General features: G+C 41.7%; 1 protein-coding gene across 1 annotated transcript in view; it reads left to right on the top strand.

Annotated features, from left to right (window-relative positions):
- Positions 1 to 3877: 3877 nt before the first annotated feature.
- TSGA13 (testis specific 13) overlaps positions 3878 to 19637 on the top strand; it is a 28644-nt gene continuing 12884 nt past the window's right edge. Inside the window, exons 1-4 of the mRNA XM_068973456.1 lie at positions 3878 to 3900; positions 7113 to 7191; positions 12744 to 12815; positions 13709 to 13915. Coding sequence (XP_068829557.1) covers positions 3878 to 3900; positions 7113 to 7191; positions 12744 to 12815; positions 13709 to 13915 — 381 coding nt within the window. The remainder of the gene's footprint in view (positions 3901 to 7112; positions 7192 to 12743; positions 12816 to 13708; positions 13916 to 19637) is intronic.

Genomic DNA, 19637 nt, shown 5'->3' with positions numbered 1-19637 from the left:
ATCCTGGCTTTGCTGTGAATTCAAGTTTAGTGGGCTTTTTCGATCTGACTGATCTGCCTTGTAGTTGGCGGCATGGGCTTGTTTTTTAAGCTTTGATACTTTTCATGAGTTCTTCATCTTTTTCTGTACCTTCAGAAGTTGCAGTTTAGGTACTTTAAGGTAGAATCTCTTCTCTCTTTTCTCATCTCTTCCCCTGACTTCTGGTGCTCCTTTCTCCTGGTTCTCCAGCCTCTGGTTGGCAAATCACTCCAGTTCAGCCTTTTTGTTTGTGTGTTTTTTAACTCCATCCACTTGTTGTGCTCTTCCTTTGGTGTTTGCTTGGTCTGAGGCGCTGTCCTGTGAGCTTATCTACTCCAATATCTTCAATGAGCACATGAACTTGAGGCTGATCCCCAAATGTGTAATTCTTTCCCAAACCTCTCTTTTGAGCCCCAGACCCATATTTTAAGCCATTTACTAGATGCTGTCCCCAGCTGCACCTTGTACTCAATTGACCAAAACCAAAATTCATCACTTATCCCCCAAACTGACTCCATTTCCTTTATTCTACATTTTGGTAAATTACACCTACATCACTCAGGCTAGCAATGTGACTATGATATTCATGAGAGCGTGGATCCAACTGGTTACCAAGTCCTATTGATATCACCTTTCTAATGTATTTCAGATCTTTTATCCTTCTTCACTGCTACTACCTTTCAGTTCAATCATTCAGTCGTGTCCGACTCTGCGACCCATGGACTGCAGAAGGCCAGGCATCCCTGTCCATCACCAACTCCCAGAGCTTGCTCAAACTCATGTCCATAGAGTCAGTGATGCCATCCAACCATCTTACCCTCTATCGTCCCCTTCTCCTCCTGCCTTCAATCCTGCCTTTAGAACTTATATAAGTTCAGGGTTTTCTTGTTTCTTTCACACAACAGAAATGAACTGATTAAGCAAAACAAGGGATTTATTTGCAAAGACATTGGGAAGGCTGACAGGGTTGAAGGGAGAACTGAATAACCCCACTTCAGGGAACCTAGATCTGGGGCAGCTCTGGGGGCCTTGGCAGGTGGAGCTCAGACTTTCTGTCTGTGACACTGCGTTGGGTAACTCAGCTGCAATCATCTTTCATCTCTGTCTTTATCAAATGTTCAGATTCCTAGTAGAGAAAATCTGGTGGGCCATCTTTGAGTAAGTCATCCAGGGTTAGGCACAAGTGAGTGGTACAAGTTTGTGACTGCTATAGACTCATAACTTCTCAACCCTTCCTCAGTACTGTCATAGCCTTCTGAACGTCCTCTTCATCTTTCCAATCTATAGTTGACACCACCATCATTTTCATATTTTAAAAATGTATCTTGTTCAAAGTATCCCTCCTTGACATCCTTCCTTCAAGTATAACGGAATAACCTGTAAGTTTCTTTTAGAGACTTCACTCTAGAATTTGGATCCTGGCTTTCTCTCCAGCCTCATCTCTTGCTACTTTTTCATGAAATCTCACTTTCCAGGCATACTGTGGTTACTGGCAATGCTCCTAAACAAGTCGTGCCTTGTTCTGTGTTCATGTTTTTGTGTGTGTTCCTCCCTCATTCTCCCTCTCTTCTTTTCACCTGGTCAATACATTCATCTTTCCAGACTCAGTTTAGACATTCATTCCAAACCTCTTCCTGTCTCTTATCATCCAGGTTAAGTCCTTTTCCCCTCTACTCCACTAGCATCCTGAATATATCTCTAACATACACACTGCAATATGTTTCATTCAGCCCCTTCCTTGTCTTCTTCTTGGTTAAAATGTGAGCTCCTTGAGGTTGAAGACTACATCTAATTTATATTTGGTTTCCATTACTTAGGACAGCGCCTAACATGTCATAGTAAAGTATATTGAAATAAATAAAACTGATTTTGAATGCCTGATGTATAAAGCAGAGCTTACTGCCCAAGAAGCAAACACCCTACATATAAGAAAAGCACATGCAGAACAACAATTTACGATGTAATTGCATGCACAAAAAAAACAGAACCTGCAGGCTAGAGTGTGAGCTTGCATTGATATGAAAACTCTTCTCCCAAGAAGAAAGATCTGAGAAGTAACAAAGAGGAAGACTCAAGTGGATCAAAGAGGTCGGGAAGAGAGTTTGGAGTTTGGAAAATGAGAGAAATAAATGCTTACTTTATAAATGTGTTTGAGGGATAGGCTAAAACCACTGGCTAGGCAGAGGCTGATTAAGATACAGTGAAAATATATCCTTACTGTATTGCACAGGGATATTGCACAGGATATGAAATATTCTCCAGAATGGAATAGAATATGAAAAAGAATATATATGTATAACTGAATCACTTTGCTATACAGTAGAAATTAGCACAACATTATAAATCAATGATACTTCAATAAAATTTTTCTAAAGATACAGTGAAAAAATCAGTATGTGGTATGTTGGGGAGTCATAGGATAGAAAAACAAATCGGAGCAGATTGTAGCAGATTTTGTTTAAAATCTCTGGGCTTTCCATTCTCTGACTCCAACATAGAACACCTCAGCATTCTAGACTGCCTTTTCATCACAAACACCCTGTGTCTCCTCTAGAATATTTTGAAAATGGACAGTTTCCAGGTCAAGGAATTCTCCCTTCCCCCCTGAACTAAGATTTCCCTATGCCCTTCAAGGTATTGTACACTAGATCTTTCTATTCTTATTTTAGATGAAGTGTTTGTGTTTGTGTTTTTGTGATGTTTTTCCCCACCCTGGGTTGCAGACAAGCAGCACAAGCCTTGCACCCCCACCCCCCAATTTGCTGGCTTCTATTTATTTTAGTTTCAATCTAAACATGAGCTAGACCCACAATTCCAGAAAAACTAGACGCGAGAAAAGGATGAAAAGCTTACTAGTCTGTTTCCCTTAAAGGGGATTTGCAGAGTTTAGCTCAGTTTAGTTATCAACTCTGGACAGTATGTTTAGTGTTTATGTCTAGACAAACTGCAATCAATCACCTATGGACACTATTAATACAATCTTTCCTCCGAACTCATAGGCTTTATTGGAGCTTGGGCTAATAGGCCTTACTGAAAAGAGTCGGACACGACTGAGCGACTGAACTGAACTGAACTGAAACCTCTACTTAATTGTCAGAGGAACTGAAGCCACTCAGTCGTGTCTGACTCTTTGTGACCCTTTGGACTGTAGCCCATCAGGCTCCTCCATCCATGGGATTTTCCAGGCAAGAGTACTGGAGTTGGTTGCCATTTCCTTCTCCAACTTAATTGTCTGGGTCTCCTTAATTCGACCTCATTCTACCTCTCCACTTTGTTATTACTTCAAACAACAGTAGCAAAAAAAAAAAAGCAAAAACAAAATAACCTTCCAGTCAGGCCTAATAACTGGGAAAATATCATATTGAGAGGGGAGGTATATAGTACAGGACAGCTACTCCTCCAAATTTCACCCACAACTGACACATGAATTTTTTATTAAAGTCTTTATGTAGGTAAATTTCACCACTATCATGGAGTTTGGAGTGTCACCTTTAAATCGTTTTGTTAACTCCATTTTTCACAGATGAGGAAATTGAGGCCCCAAGAAATGAGTTGATTTACCTAATATGTTAGCATGTAGTTGTCATTATTTTTTCACATGTAACAATCACTTCCTCTTCCCTCCCTTCATGAGGGCAAGGATCATCGCATCTCATGCATTTTCTGCACTCACATGGGCACTGCTGTCTCCTCTTGTTTCCCATCCAGGATCAAGAAAGGGGCTGACCACACAGAATGTGCTAAGAAGAGAATGTTTGCATTGAACTGAGCCCCTGCAGAGCGTGGACGATTTAGAGGCACTGAGTTTGGCCTCTGGGTGACTACTTGCCTCAGCTGGCCCACTTAGCAGTGAACAGCAATGGGCCAAAGGAGACAGACCAAGTGTGTAGTCTTGTTTGCCCAGCTAAGTTATAAATATCTTCTTATACAGACTTATTTTGTAGCCCATATCACTTTGAACAGTACTAGTCAGAGTAGATACTCAATTAACAACATTTTAGAGACCTCTTTGGTGATCCAGTGGTTAAAACTCTGTGCTTCCACTTCAGGGAGCACAAGTTTCATCCCTAATCAGGGAACTAAGATCCTGTATGCTAAGTAGAAAAAAAAAATTTTTAATACAACATTTTAACTGACAGTTCTCAGATCAATAGTCAGATCTTGGGCTGTGCTTCATGCCCAAAAAGAAAGCACCAGGCTGTCAAAGATGGACACTGCTGGGTTGAAGAAGCATTTTTCATGTTGATCTATGCCTTAAATTGGCCTTGAACAAAAGCATCTGGGATCCTCTGCTGCCTTTTAGATACCAAAGAATCATTTTGAAAAGTGCTACAATAAAGCTGATAATATAGTGGGGATTTTTGTTTTTCTATTTTTATTTTTAATTAGAGAATAATTGCCTTACAACGTTGTATTGGTTTTGCTGTATAACAATGTGAATCAACCATAAGTGTATATATATATATATATACATACATACATATATGTATATATCCACTCTTAAGCCTCCTTCCCACCCCCCCCAAGCTTATAATATAGTGTTAGTTATTAGATAACTTAAAGGAATAGGACACATCAAAAGGGTACCAACTCTACAATGTTAAGGGGATGAATTTATTTTGGTCTGTCCACAATGTGTCACCTGCTCCCCTGGGGACTGTTTTTAAGACCTTTGGCCTGAGTTGATGATGCAGCTTGTGGCCAGCAATAGATGGGAAAGAGCCATCCTTGGATGGATTTGATCCTGGATTGGGGATTATTTGTACCATGCTATAGCCAGGTGACCTATCAACTATATTTATAGCTTGGCTTTTTCTACTTTTCTTATTTCGGTCCTTACTCTGCCACCCTCATTTTTAAAGGGGAGAGGTTTAGTTGAGGTAGTTCTAGGATCCTACTTAATTTAAGCTAGTTTAAACTCCAAAGAGAAACCAGGTTATTTATTTTCATCATTAACCCAATAATATTGATGTGCATCTTTTCCTATGTTTGAACAGTAAATGGGCTTCCTAAGAATTAGTCAAGGAATCCAAAATACTTTGTTACTAAATATTGCAACTTTTGCGCCCCCTCCCTTTTCCCCAGAGGGAACTGGTATCTGGGGGAGGGGAGATGGGAAAGTAAGTGAAACCATAGATTACAAGAATATTTGTAACTGATGATTATTTTTCTTATCTTAATTCTAGGTAAGGAAACTTAGCTATGCTTAGGTACATGAGGGAACCAGTAATCCAAGCAGTCATTAGTGGAAATTTAGTTGTGATGTTCCACTAACTATATCCCTTCTCATGGAATTATTGGCTAATTATTGGCAAAGGCAGAATTGTTTCCATGTAGAGAAGAGTAGGCAGGTAGGTCTATAAAACAGTGTTTATAATTTAAGGATATTATCATGGTCCAGTTGCACAAAAGCATTTGCTTAAACAGTCAACTAGACCAGTTCCTTGAGTGGTCTAAAATCTCTATTTTTTTCATTGAGGTATAGTTAATGTACAATATCATATACATTTCAGGTGTACAACACAGTAATTCACAATTTTTAAATGTTATAATCCATTTAAAGTTATTATAAAATATTGGCTGTATTCCCTGTGTTGTACAATATATCCCTATATTTCATTTATCTTACACATAGCAGTTTGTGCCTCTTAATCTCCTACTCCTGTCTTGCCCCTCTCCCTCCTCACTCCCCACTGGTGACCACTAGTTTGCTCACCATATCTGTAAGTATGCTTCTTTTTTGTTACAGTCAGAGTTTCTTTTATTTTTTTTAGATTCCATATAGAAGTAATATCATATAATATTTGTTTTTCTCTATCTGACTTCACTTTAGCATAACACATTCCCAGTCCATTCATGCTGTTGAAAATGGCAAAATGTCATTCTTTTTTATGGCTGAGTAGTAGTTCATTTTATATACATATCACATTTTCTCTTTTTATGTCATCTTTATTTCTTATTTATTTTGGGGGGTGTGCTAGGTCTTTGTTGCTCTGCAGGTTTCTTTCTAGTTGAGATGAGTGGGAGCTACTCTCTAGGGGCCACGCGTGGGTTTCTCATTGCCACAGGTTCTCTTGCAGAGCTCAGGCTCAAGGGCACTTAGGCTCAGGAGTTGCGGTTCCAGGCTCTAGAGCACAGCCTCAACAGTTGTGGTGCATGGGTTTAGCTGCTCTTGCTCTGCAGCACGTGGGATCTTCCCAGATCAGGGATCAAACCTGTCTCTCCTTCACTGGTAGGCAGATTCTTTACCACTGAGCCACCAGGGAAGTGCCATACCATATCTTCTTTATCTATTCAATTTAAGGTTTCCATATCTTGGCAACTGTAAATATTGCTGCTATGAATATTGAGGTACATGTATTTTTTTGAATTAGTATTTTCAGATATATATATATATATCCAGGAGTAGAATTGCTGGGTCTCATGGTAGTTCCATTTTTAGTTTTTTAGGGAAACACCATACTGTTTTCCACAGTGGCTGCACCAGTTTACATCCCCACAAACAACATATGAGGGCTTCCTCTTTTCCGCATCCTCTCCAGTAATTGTTATTTGTGTTCTTTTTTATTATAACCATTCTGACAGATGTGAGGTGATAGCCTAGTGTGGTTTTAATTTTCATTTCTTAAAACTGCTACTTTAAGAGAAACCAACTTATCAGTTGTCACCGTGTCTCTAAGAGATCCCACTTGCTAAACTCTTCAAAATGAAGTTTGGTTTTCCTCTAGCATGCAGGCTGAATAATGAATCCTTCTCTTTGCTACCCATACATATGCAATTCAGTTCAGTTGGGTTCAATCACTCAGTTGTGTCCAACTCTTTGTGACCCCATGGACTGCAGCACGCCAGGCCTCCCTGTCTATCACCAACTCCCAGAGATTACACAAACTCATGTCCATTGAGTCAGTGATGCCATCCAACCATCTCATCCTCTGTCATCCCCTTCTCCTCCCACCTTCAAACATATGGAATTAATGATCACCTAAATTGGCTCCTTTAAGTCACGTCCCTAAACTTCATTGAGGGAGGTCAAAAACGTGTAGAAGACCACACCTTTGAGCAAGAAAATTAATTGGGTATTCTGCCTTTTTTAGGCCTCAACATGGCAAACCAAGGACTTCCAGAACTAGCCCAGTTACATTTGAGAAAGAAGTATTTTTTGATAGTGATGAGGTAAGAAAGAACATTAGCAATATTCATTTATAATCTTTCTTTGGAGTTGCTTAGAGTACTTTATAAGCTGGCTCTCACAAACTTCCTGTTGAAAAGCAAAAATTAGTCAAGATTTACATAGAAAGCAGGTTAATTTATCAAATTTAATGAAAGAGAAACAGAGACATAGAAAAGGGAAGAAAGAAAGTGAAGTCGCTCAGTCGTGTGCAACTGTTTGCAACCCCGTGGACTGTAGGCTACCAGGCTCCCCCATCCATGGGATTTTCCAGGCAAGAATATTGAAGTGGGTTGCCATTTCCTTCTCCAGGGGATCTTCCTGACCCAGGGATCGAACCCGGGTCCCCCGCATTTTAGGCAGATGCTTTACCATCCCAGCCACCAGGGAAGTGGGAAAAGAAAAGGGAAGAGACAGGGACATATCAACAAAGAATCACAGCTCAAGACCCGGGGACCAGAAATCTATGTTAGGGCATGAGTGAGCATTAAACCCTGACTTAAACTAGATATTGTGATCACTTCTTAAAACAAAACTTTATTGAGTAGCTTGGTTACTTCCCTAGGTTTATCATGTTCAAGTAGATTTTCTGGGTCAACTTTCATTTCATCAGCCAGAGATAGTGCAGTTCAACATAAAACTAAACACATACTCCAATCATATTCAAGTAAATTTTCTGGGTCAACTGTCATTTCATCAGCCAGAGACAGTGCAAAAGCAACATAAAACTAAAAACATACTTCAATTTGGAGCTTCCTCTGTGTGTGTGTGTGCTTAGTTGCTCAGTCAGACTGACTCTGTGGCCCCATGGACTGTAGCCTGCCAGGCTCCTCTGCCCGTGGAATTTTCCAGGCAAGAATACTGGAATGGGGTACCATTTACTACTCCAGGGGATCTTAGTTAACTGCTGGAAACTAATTTGGAAAAATATATAATACCTCAGAAAAATTCCCAGCTGCTTCTCCCCCAGATTAATTTTAAATACATTGTAAAAAAAAGTCTTTGCATCGTCTCCCCCACAGATTTTTCCTAGATGTTTATGACTCTAAATGTTATATATTAGATATCACATCTGTGAAGCAGGATTTTCAAATGTATTTTTGTTTCGAACCCAGGGACTCCAGTTTTACAAAAAGTAGTATAAATTAAATCAGTACATCTTAGGATCTGTCCCCTATTGCTTCCCACCATGTCTAAAGGAATGCATGGCATAGCCCTGCCAGTCCTTCTCCTGGTCCTCCTCCCACACCTGAAAATTGCCAACTCCTGGCATTTTCCTCCTGGAGCATAACACCTCCCCTCCCCACACAGTTCTGTGGCTCCTTACTATCACCCTCTTTTTCATTTACCTTCTTACTCTATTCGCCTGTGCAGTTCCCTTTCTTCTGAATCCCATCTTACCCTATCACCTACTTGAGAACAGGTGATCTTTAGAAATGCTGATCCACACATAAGATTGTGCTCCTTATCTAATTTTTCACTAGACCAAGCCCAAAAGAGGTAACTCAAAGTTTTTTTAATCTCCTTGTGCTCTCATCCCTTTGACTCATTCTTAGATTAGCTCAGTTCAGTTCAGTTCAGTCCCTCAGTTGTGTCCGACTCTTTGAGACCCCATGAATCTCAGCACGCCAGGCCTCCCTGTCCATCCACAACTCCCGGAGTTCACTCAAATTCATGTCCATCGAGTCCATGATGCCATCTAGCCATTTCATCCTCTGTCGTCCCCTTGTCCTCCTGCCCCCAATCTCTCCAGTATCAGAGTCTTTTCCAGTGAGTCAACTCTTCACATGAGGTGGCCAAAATACTGGAGTTTCAGCTTTAGCATCATTCCTTCCAAAAAACACCCAGGACTGATCTCCTTTAGAATGGACTGGTTGGATCTCCTTGCAGTCCAAGGGACTCTCAAGAGTCTTCTCCAACACCACAGTTCAAAAGTATCAATTCTTCGGCGCTCAGCTTTCTTCACAGTCCAACTCTCACACCCATACATGACCACTGGAAAAACCATAGCTGTGACTAGATGGACCTTTGTTGGCAAAGTAATGTCTCTGCTTTTGAATATGCTTTCTAGGTTGGTCATAACTTTCCTTCAAAGGAGTAAGCGTCTTTTAATTTCATGGCTGCAGTCACCATCTGCAGTGATTTTGGAGCCCAAAATAATAAATTCTGACACTGTTTCCACTGTTTCCCTATCTATTTCCCATAAAGTGATGGGACTGGATGCCATGATCTTCATTTTCTGAATGTTGAGCTTCAAGCCAACTTTTTCACTCTCCTCTTTCACTTTCATCAAGAGGCTTTTTAGTTCCTCTTCACTTTCTGCCATAAGGATGGTGTCATCTGCATATATGAGGTTATTGAGATTTCTCCCGGCAATCTTGATTCCAGCCTGTGCTTCCTCCAGCCCAGCGTTTCTCATGATGTACTCTGCATATAAGTTAAATAAGTAGGGTGACAATATACAGCCTTGACGTACTCCTTTTCCTATTTGGAACCAGTCTGTTGTTCCATATCCAGTTCTAACTGTTGCTTCCTGACCTGCATATAGGTTTCTCAGGAGGCAGGTCAGGTGGTCTGGTATTCCCATCTCTTTCAGAATTTTCCACAGTTTATTGTGATCCACACAGTCAAAGGCTTTGGCATAGTCAATAAAGCAGAAATAGATGTTTTTCTGGAACTCTCTTGCTTTTTCCATGATCCAGTGGATGTTGGCAATTTGATCTCTGGTTCTTCTGCCCTTTTGAAAACCAGGTTGAACGTCAGGGAGTTCATGGTTCACGTATTGCTGAAGCCTGGCTTGGAGAATTTTGAGCATTACTTTACTAGCATGTGAGATGAGTGCAATTGTGCGGTAGTTTAAGCATTCTTTGGCATTGCCTTTCTTTGGAATTGGAATGAAAACTGACCTTTTCCAGTCCTGTGGCCACTGCTGAGTTTTCCAAATTTGCTGGCATGTTGAGTGCAGCACTTTCACAGCATCATCTTTCAGGATTTGAAACAGCTCAATTGGAATTCCATCACCTCCACTAGCTTTGTTCATAGTGATGCTTTCTAAGGCCCACTTGACTTCACATTCCAGCATGTCTGGCTCTAGGTGAGTGATCACACCATCGTGATTATCTTGGTCGTGAAGATCATTTTTGTACAGCTCTTCTGTGTATTCTTGCCACCTGTTCTTAATATCTTCTGGTTCTGTTAGGTCCATACCATTTCTGTCCTTTATCGAGCCCATCTTTGCATGAAATGTTCCCTTGGTATCTCTAATTTTCTTGAAGAGATCTCTAGTCTTTCCTATTCTGTTGTTTTCCACTATTTCTTTGCATTGATCACTGAGGAAGGCTTTCTTATCTCTCCTTGCTTTTCTTTGGAACTCTGCATTCAGATACTTATATCTTTCCTTTTCTCCTTTGCTTTTCATTTCTCTTCTTTTCACAGCTATTTGTAAGGCCTCCCCAGACAGCCATTTTGCTTGTTTGCATTTCTTTTCCATGGGGATGGTCTTGATCTCTGTCTCCTGTACAATGGCACGAACCTCATTCCATAGTTCATCAGGCACTCTATCTGTCAGATCTAGGCCCTTAAATCTATTTCTCACGTCCACTGTATAATCATAAGGGATTTGATTTAGGTCATACCTGAATGGTCTAGCCGTTTTCCCTACTTTCTTCAATTTGAGTCTGAATTTGGTAATAAGGAGTTCATGATCTGAGCCACAGTCAGCTCCCAGTCTTGTTTTTGCTGACTGTATACAGCTTCTCCATCTTTGGCTGCAATAGAATATAATCAGTCTGATTTCGGTGTTGATCATCTGGTGATGTCCATGTGTAGAGTCTTTTCTTGTGTTGTTGGAAGAGAGTGTTTGCTATGACCTGTGCGTTCTCTTGGCAAAGCTCTATTAGCCTTTGCCCTGCTTCATTCTGTATTCCAAGGCCAAATTTGCCTGTTACTCCAGGTGTTTCTTGACTTCCTACTTTTGCATTCCAGTCCCCTATAATGAAAAGGACATCTTTTTTGGGTGTTAGTTCTAAAAGGTCTTGGAGGTCTTTATAGAACCATTCACTTTCAGCTTCTTCAGCATTACTGGTTGGGGCATAGGCTTGGATTACTGTCATATTGAATGGCTTGCTTTGGAAATGAACAGAGATCATTCTGTCATTTTTCAGATTGCATCCAAGTACTGCATTTCGGACTCTTTTGTTGACCATGATGGCTACTCCATTTCTTCTGAGGGATTCCTGCCAGCAGTAGTAGATATAATGGTCATCTGAGTTAAATTCATCCATTCTAGTCCATTTTAGTTCACTGATACCTAGACTGTTGACGTTCACTCTTGCCATCTCCTGTTTGACCACTTCCAATTTGCCTTGATTCATGGACCTGACATTCCAGGTTCCTATGAAATATTGCTCTTTACAGCATCGGACCTTGCTTCTATCGCCAGTCACATACACAACTGGGTGTTGTTTTTGCTTTGGCTCCATCACTTCGTTTTTTCTGGAGTTATTTGTCCACTGATCTCCAGTAGCATATTGGGGACTTACTGACCTGGGGAGTTCCTCTTTCATGATCTGTGGCTCAGATCATGAACTCCTTTTCCTATCTAGGGCCAGACAACAACCCTGGAGTCAGCAGAAGCTGGAGCAGGCCCAGCAACTCTACCACCAGGCATGACACTGAAACAATCCACCAGCACCACCACTGGCAGATAAATGCAAAGTGGCAGACAGAAGGGTTGGGGCTTCCCTGGTGGCTCAGATGGTAAAGAATCTTCCTGCAATGCAGTAGATGTTGAGTTTGGTTCCTGGGTTGGGAAGATCCCCTGGAGAAGGGAATGATTTCCCACTCCAGTATTCTTGCCTGGAGAATTTCATGGCCAGAGGAGCCTAGCAGGCTACAGTCCATGAGATTGCAAACAGTCAGACACAACTGAACAACTAACACTTCCACATTTTTCAAACAGAAGGGTTACCAAAATTCAATTACTCTTTGCCACATTTCTAGAAGAATCATAAATCGCAAAAATATTTTTTAAAAATGCCAAGTGAACTGCTGTTCCTCCCTTCCTGTGTGCCACCTCCCAGCCCAGCAAGCAGTTATCCCCAAGACTTCCTTCCACTCACAACCCTTAAGTTATTGGCCTTCTGTAACTTGCTTTTCTCCTTAAAGATTGTCCTTCATTTTTTTTCTTCTTTTTTATCTGATTTCCTTCCTGTAGAAATGGAAAAGGCAGAGGAAAGAGGTATAACCCCTTGGGGTGATTTGTCTGAACTTTGATGCCATCCTTGTCTGTTTCACCACTTCACCTCCTAACGACCCCTAACATTTCACACAGCTGGTCCACACTTCCATGTACAAGCTTCCCTGTCAGGACGTCTTAGAACTTAGCTCTACATGCTATGGCTCTCATTCCAGCAACCCAGGGTGCAGAACATGAAGTTCTTCTCACTTAATTTGAGTAAGAGACCAGGTTTTAGCTGGATTAAGGTGAAGTAAAGAATAGAATATTGTTTAGGATAGGCGCAACTTGAAACACTAATACTTTGTTTATTGTCTCTAGATTATTGATGCAGTCGGGCAATCAAAATTTGTTCTAAAGAACCTGCACCATTACACAGTCCATCCAAATTTGGTAGGTGATAAAAAAGCATTCCCCCACGATCTCCAAGAGCAAGTTTCAGCTGCGGTGCCGAGGCCCAATGCAGAGAATAACCCAAGTGCCTCCAAGTGCCACCAGCTACTGTGACTGTGCATTCTCCTGGGACCTGGAAGAAGAGCTGTCTCAGGGCGCTGATGGGAATGGTGGAGAGGGAGGAGGGTGGGGCTGGGAAAAAAGTGGGCCCTACAGCTGACTTTTTTTCCCCCTTACTTTGAGAAAACTTATGTCTGATTAGGAAGTATTCTGTTTTCTCCCTCTCCCTTCCTCTCTCTCTAGTCCCCTGCCTTCTCCCTACTGATGGAAAAGCAAATTTAGTGGGCCTTCCCCTTCCCCCATCACATCTAAAGTGACATGCTTCTTTCTGTGACTGTTTTTCCTTTTTGACATTGGGCTTTGCCTTTAATGTGGTTGTGCCTGGAGAAATGATGGTGGATGGGAAGAGGTAGATGAGAGCTGTGTTGGCCTCCTCAGGGCTCCCTGGGCTCAGAGATCTGGTATCTCATGGTCCACTCTGCCTCAGCATTGTAGAGAAGGCCATTTAGGTTTAACATAGAAACTTCTGCGGCCCTATTGTGTTGGACACAATGTTACACTTTTTCACAAGAATTAAGTCTTCTCTGTTCCTTTTTATGTGGAAACTTTCCCATCTCATTTCCTCAGCCCCTTGGCAGATTTGCAGGGAAATGTTCTGAGAGGAGAAAGGGACTGAAAGCTTCAGATATTTTCTGTAAAACAAGTTTTTGAGCAGATTTAGCAGACAGCTTCCCTGTCCCTAACCCATAAAGGCAAAAGCTTAGCTAACCAATCAGTTAATCTGCCCTTGATCTAATCCCTTTGTCTCTCTGGAAAACTTTCTGTCTGCTCAGGCCCAGTACTATGAGCCTTTGAAGCCCACTGCACTGCAGAAATTCCTGGCTCGAAACAGGAAAATTCAAAGCTTCATGTTAAAAGTAATAGAGTATGATCAGGATAAGACCTTACTGATTCTGACCAACAACCCACTTCCCTGCCCGATAGATCATCAAGGAAAGGACATCACACCAAAATACTTTTCCAATGAGTTACTGCTCAAGGTAAGAAGACCTGGGGAAGTTTCCTGGCATCATGAGTAAGGATCCTGAGGAATTTAGCAGTTAGCTTGAAGAAGGGAACTAACTTAACATGGAAGGTGGTACTCAGGACCAACCACTTCCTTCTTATTCTTTGCCACATGCTTCACCAAATAGAATCTGAGGGCCTGGGAAATACTCAGAATCAGAGCAGTACAAACCTGGGTCATGAAATTTCATTCATTGCACAGAGGGTCTTAATTAAAAAATTGTTCTTCCTTGATCAAAAATATTTAATTTGTAATTAACAAAGGGTAAACTAGCCACTTGCTTAATAATTGAGTATAAAGTGCTGTGCTTAGTTGCTCAATTGTGTCTGACTCTTTGTGACCCCATGGACACCAGGCTCCTCTATCCATGGGATTCTCCATGCAAGAATACTGGAGTGGGTTGCCATGCCCTCCTCCAGGGAATTTTCCCAACCTAGGGATTGAACCCAGGTCTCCCACATTGCAGGCAGATTCTTTGAGTATAAAGTAGCAACAGATAAATCTGGAAATGACAAGTAAGGAACAGAAACGAATATCTAAAGGGGAAAGAGTTATGCTCTCCACCCATAGCTCTTGGGTATCAAGAGGGAAGAGGAACAGAAAATTTACTATCACAGCAGCCAGATATTTGGGACTCTGTTATAACTGTTGTTGTTGTTTAATCACTAAGTCGACTCTGACTCTTTTGCGACCTCATGGACTGTAGCCCGCAGGTGCCTCTGTCCATAGGATTTCCCAGGCAAGAATACTGGAATGGGTCTTCCTGACCCAGGTATTGAACCCACGTCTCCTGCATTGGCAGGTGGATTCTTTACCACTGAGCCACTAAGCAAGCCCAGGACAATTGCTAGATATACGCCAAGCTAAGAACTAAAATGTAAAGGTGATTACAGGACAGTTTCTATGTTGAAGGAATTTGGAGTCTAACAGGAGAGACAGATCAATAAATGAGATATACAAAGTAATTATTAATCTAATATGCTAGGATATGTGAGTAATAAAAGAATGTACAAGATATACTAATATACAGTAGGGAACAGTATCTTTGTTGGAGGAAAGGAAATAATCAGGGAGGTTTGGCAAAGGAAGTGAACCCTGACCAAAAATAAAAGAAGATATTCCAATCAATGGGAAAAGCAAAGGCATAGATTCATGAGAAAGTGAGGTGCATTTAGGGGAATGTAAGAGAGTAAATAGTGGTACTGGAGAAGACTCTTGAGAGTCCCTTGGACTGCAAGGAGATCAAACCAGTCAATCCTAAAGGAAATCAACCCTGAATATTTGCTGGAAAGACTGATGATGCTAAGGCTGAAGCTCCAATACTTTGGCTACCTGATGTGAACCAAAGAGCCGACTCATTGGAAAATACCCTGATTCTGGGAAAAATTGAAGGCAAAGGAGAAGAGGGCGGCAGAGGATGAGGTGGTTAGATAGGATTACGGACTCAACGGACATGAGTTTGAACAAACTCTGGGGGATGGTAGAGGACAGGGAAGCCTGGCATGCTGCAGTCCATGGGTCACAAAGAGTCAGACGTGACTTACCAACTGAACAACAACAAGAGAGTAAATGGCAGGAGTTTAAAAGTATAACCAAATCTGCAGTTTAGAAAGACCGTTTTTGGAAGTTGAGCAAAAAGTATATTAGTTGCAGAGGAGATAAAAATCAGAAAGATTAACTATCACTCAACATTCAAAAACTAAGATCATGGCATCTGGTCTCATCATTTCATGGCAAGTAGATGGGGAAACAATGGAAACAGTGACAGACTTTATTTTCTTGGGCTCCAAAATCACTGCAGATGGTGACTGTAGCCATGAAATTAAAAGACACTTGCTCCTTGGAAGAAAAGCTATGACAAACCTAGACAGTGTATTAAAAAGCAGAGACATTACTTTGCCAACAAAGATCCATCTAGTCAAAGCTATAGTGTTCCCAGTAGTCATGTACAGATGTGAGAGCTGGACCATAAAAAAGGCTGAGCACCGAAGAATTGAAGCTTTTGAACTGTGGTGCTGGAGAAGACTCTTGAGAGTCCGTTGGACTGCAAGGAGATCAAACCAGTCAATCCTAAAGGAAATCGACCCTGAATATTCATTGGAAGGACTGATGCTGAAGCTAAAGCTCCAATATTTGGCCACCTGATCGAAGAGCAGACTCATTAGAAAATACCCTGATGCTGGGAAAGATTGAAGGCAGGAGGAGAAGGGGAGAACAGAGGATGAGACGTTGGATGACATCACCGACTCAATGGACATGAGTTTGAGCAAGCTCCAGGAGATAGTGAAGGACAAGGAAGCCTGATGGGCTGCAGTCTATGGGACTGCAAAGAGTCGGACACGACTGAACAACTATATTGTTGCTACAATTGTCAAGGTGAGACATGCTGAAGAATTTAATTGTCAGCTAAAAAAGATACACAACATGAGAGTTGTGAGTTAAGTTTTATTTGGGACAAAATCAGGACTTCAGCCCAGGAGACAGCACCTCAGATAGCTCTGAGAGACTGTTCCAAAGAGGTTGTGGAGGGAGGTCAATATAAAAGATTTTAGTGAAAGGGGAGTTCAGTGCAATCAAACACTTATTTTACAAAAGGTTTTCTGCTAGTCATGAGGGACTAATGTCACCATGAAGGGATTTAGTGCTTTTCTAGAGAGGCAAGGATTGGGATGTATAGTCAAAGCTTTGGTTTTTCCAGTACTCATGTATGGATTGAAGAACTGACTCATTAGAAAAGACCCCGATGCTGGGAAAGATTGAAGGGAGGAGGAGAAGGGGACGACAGAGGATGCGATGGTTGGATGGCATCACCAACTCAATGGACATGAGCTTGAGCAAGCTCCAAGAGTTGGGGATGGACAGGGAAGCCTGGCATGGTACAGTCCATGGGGTCACAAAGGGACATGATTGATAGAATGAACTGAACTGAACTGAACTGAAGGACTGGAATCATAAAATCGGTTCCTGAAAATATCTATCTAAAGACCTGTTCCACCAGTTTCCCTGGAACACACAGTGTCTCTCCAGCCTGATTTCTCTTCAGAGAGTGTTGGAAATCAGAAGCTGCAGTAGCACAGGATTAAGTCTCTACAGCTGCTGCTGCTAAGTCACTTCAGTCGCGTCTGACTCTGTGCGACCCCATAGACGGCAGCCCACCAGGCTCCCCCGTCCCTGGGATTCTCCAGGTGAGAACACTGGAGTGGGTTGCCATTCCTTCTCCAGTGCATGAAAGTGAAAAGCGAAAGTGAAATCGCTCAGTCGTGTCCAACTCTTAGCGGCCCCATGGACTGCAGCCTACCAGGCTCCTCCGTCCATGGGATTTTCCAGGCAAGGGCACTGGAGGGGGATGCCATTGCCTTCTCCGAGTCTCTGCAGAGGCAGATGCAAATGCCCTTGTTGTTGTTCAGTTACTGGCACATGCTCTTGGCAAGTGCCAATTTGCACTTGACAGGCCAGTGCCAATTTGTAGTTGACAGAACTAAATCAATAGCAGAGAAAATGAAGAAAACCAATTTAAGATATATTTAGGAATCATGATCTAAAAAAGATCTTGAATTCCCTGGCAATCCAGTGGTTAAGACTCTGGGGTTTCATTGCTGGGGGCCCTAGTTCAATCCCTAGTCAGAGAACCAAGATCCCACAAGCCTTGTGGTGTGGCCACAAATATGTGTGTGTGTGTGTGTGTGTGTGTGTGTGTGTATGTCTTTCTTGTAAAAAAGATCTTGACAGCCATAAAAGTGGGCCTAATATAACTAGAAGAAATTAAATAAGTGAAAGTATTAACAAAAAATCTAATTGTAACAGGAATATGATGCTGGGAGTGGAATTACCCAAGATAGACCATTATAATAACATGTGGTTAATTTAGAGTTAGTATTTCCTCCATTGCTAGATGGATGGCAGTGAAAGATTCCTTTCCAAACAAAGGATAAAATGCTAACATCCAACAGTATATTGCCTATGATTTCTTGGGTCTCAGAATTTGTGCCATTTGAGCATAAGCTCAGTGATTGTTCTCCTGGTAGTGGGTAATATACACTGAGAGGAACAAATGCCAGGCCAGGGTTGCCTTGCTCAAGGTAGAGAAGGAAATGCAAGACCATCATGTAACCTTGGTGCAAGAAGAGCTTCCTTCCAACAGCTGCCACTTTGTGGGCCTTGCAGGTCGCATGCGGGACCTGATCCTATTCATGAGTAAATTGCAGTACCAGCCAAATTGTATTAATAGACAGTGGTAAGGCTTTGATTGTCGAAGACTGGCAGCATGTAATTTTGTGGGGCTATCTGGAACAAGTCCAAGAAGATGGAAATGCCCAATATCTAGAATGCCTCTTGAATATTCATGCTGCATCCCTCCTTGTCTTACTAGACAAATGTGGCACTCTTTTATGAGCCTAAGATTATACACAAAAGAAGCATTCTTTTGCTACATCCAGACATGTGTATAAAAAGTGTGGGTATTAGCAATCAAGCTGAAGAACGGACCAGACATGTCTATCACAGTGGTTGTTATACTCACAGCCCTTTCTAAGTAACATGGCCCTACCACAGTTTGTGAACAAAGGCCATATTCTGAGTAACTAGACTCAGTTTTCTATGCCTACCTAGAGCCAGAGGAGGACACCAGAGACAGGGAAGCCAATCTCATAGGCTGCTCAGTGACCTGTGCTATAGATCAGTGCTGTTAAACCAAACCAACCAGACGAAAACTGAAACCAAACCAAAACCAACTGAGGCCAAAAGCTTGGCATTATTAGTATACCGGTACCGAAGCAAATCTCAGAGACAGAATTTTGGGTGAAATAGAAAAGAATAGATTTATTGCTCTTGACTAAATAAGATGTACAACTTGAGAGTTGTGAGTTAAGTTTTATTTGGGGCAAAATGAGGACTGCAGCCTGAGAGGCAGCATCTCAGATAGCTCTGAGAGACTGCTCCAAAGGAGTGGGGGAAGGTCAATATATATATAAAATTTTGGTGAAGGAGGAGTTCAGTGTAATCGGTCACTCACTTTACAAAAGGTTTTCTGCTAGTCATGAAGAGTTGATGTCACCATGAAGGGATTTAGTGCTTTTTTAGATATGAGGAGATACAAGGATTGAGATCATAAATTCTGTTCCTGAAAACACCCACAGCGTTGTCTAACTCAATGCAAATATGAGCCACGCCATGTAGGACAACCCAAGATGGACAGGTCATGATGGAGAGTTCTGACAAAATGTGGTCCACTGGAGAAGGGAATGGCAAGCCACTTCAGTATTCTTGCCTTGAGAACCTCATGAACAGTATGAAAAGGCAAAAAAAAAAAAAAATGACACTGAAAGATGAACTCCCCAGGTCAGTAGGTGCCCAATATGCTACTGGAGAAGAGTAGAAGAATAACTCCAGAAAGAAGGAAGAGATGGAGCCAAAGTGAAAACAATGCCCTGCTGTGGATGTGACTGGTGATGGAAGTAAAGTCCAGTCCAATATTGCATAGGAACCTGGAATGTTAGGTCCATGAATCAAGGTAAATTGGAAGTGGTCAAACAGGAGATGGCAAGATTGAACATTTTAGGAATCAGTGAACTAAAATGCACTGGAATGGGTGACTTTAATTCAGATGACCATTCTTCCCTACTACTGTAAGTAAGAATCCCTTAGAAGAAATGAAGTAGCCCTCATAGTCAACAAGAGTCCTAAATGCAGTACTTGGA

Source organism: Capricornis sumatraensis, chromosome 5, assembly GCF_032405125.1.
Source record: "Capricornis sumatraensis isolate serow.1 chromosome 5, serow.2, whole genome shotgun sequence".
NCBI lineage: Eukaryota > Metazoa > Chordata > Mammalia > Artiodactyla > Bovidae > Capricornis > Capricornis sumatraensis.
The sequence above is the reverse complement of the archived record's forward strand: the minus strand, read 5'-3'. Positions and strand labels throughout refer to the sequence as shown.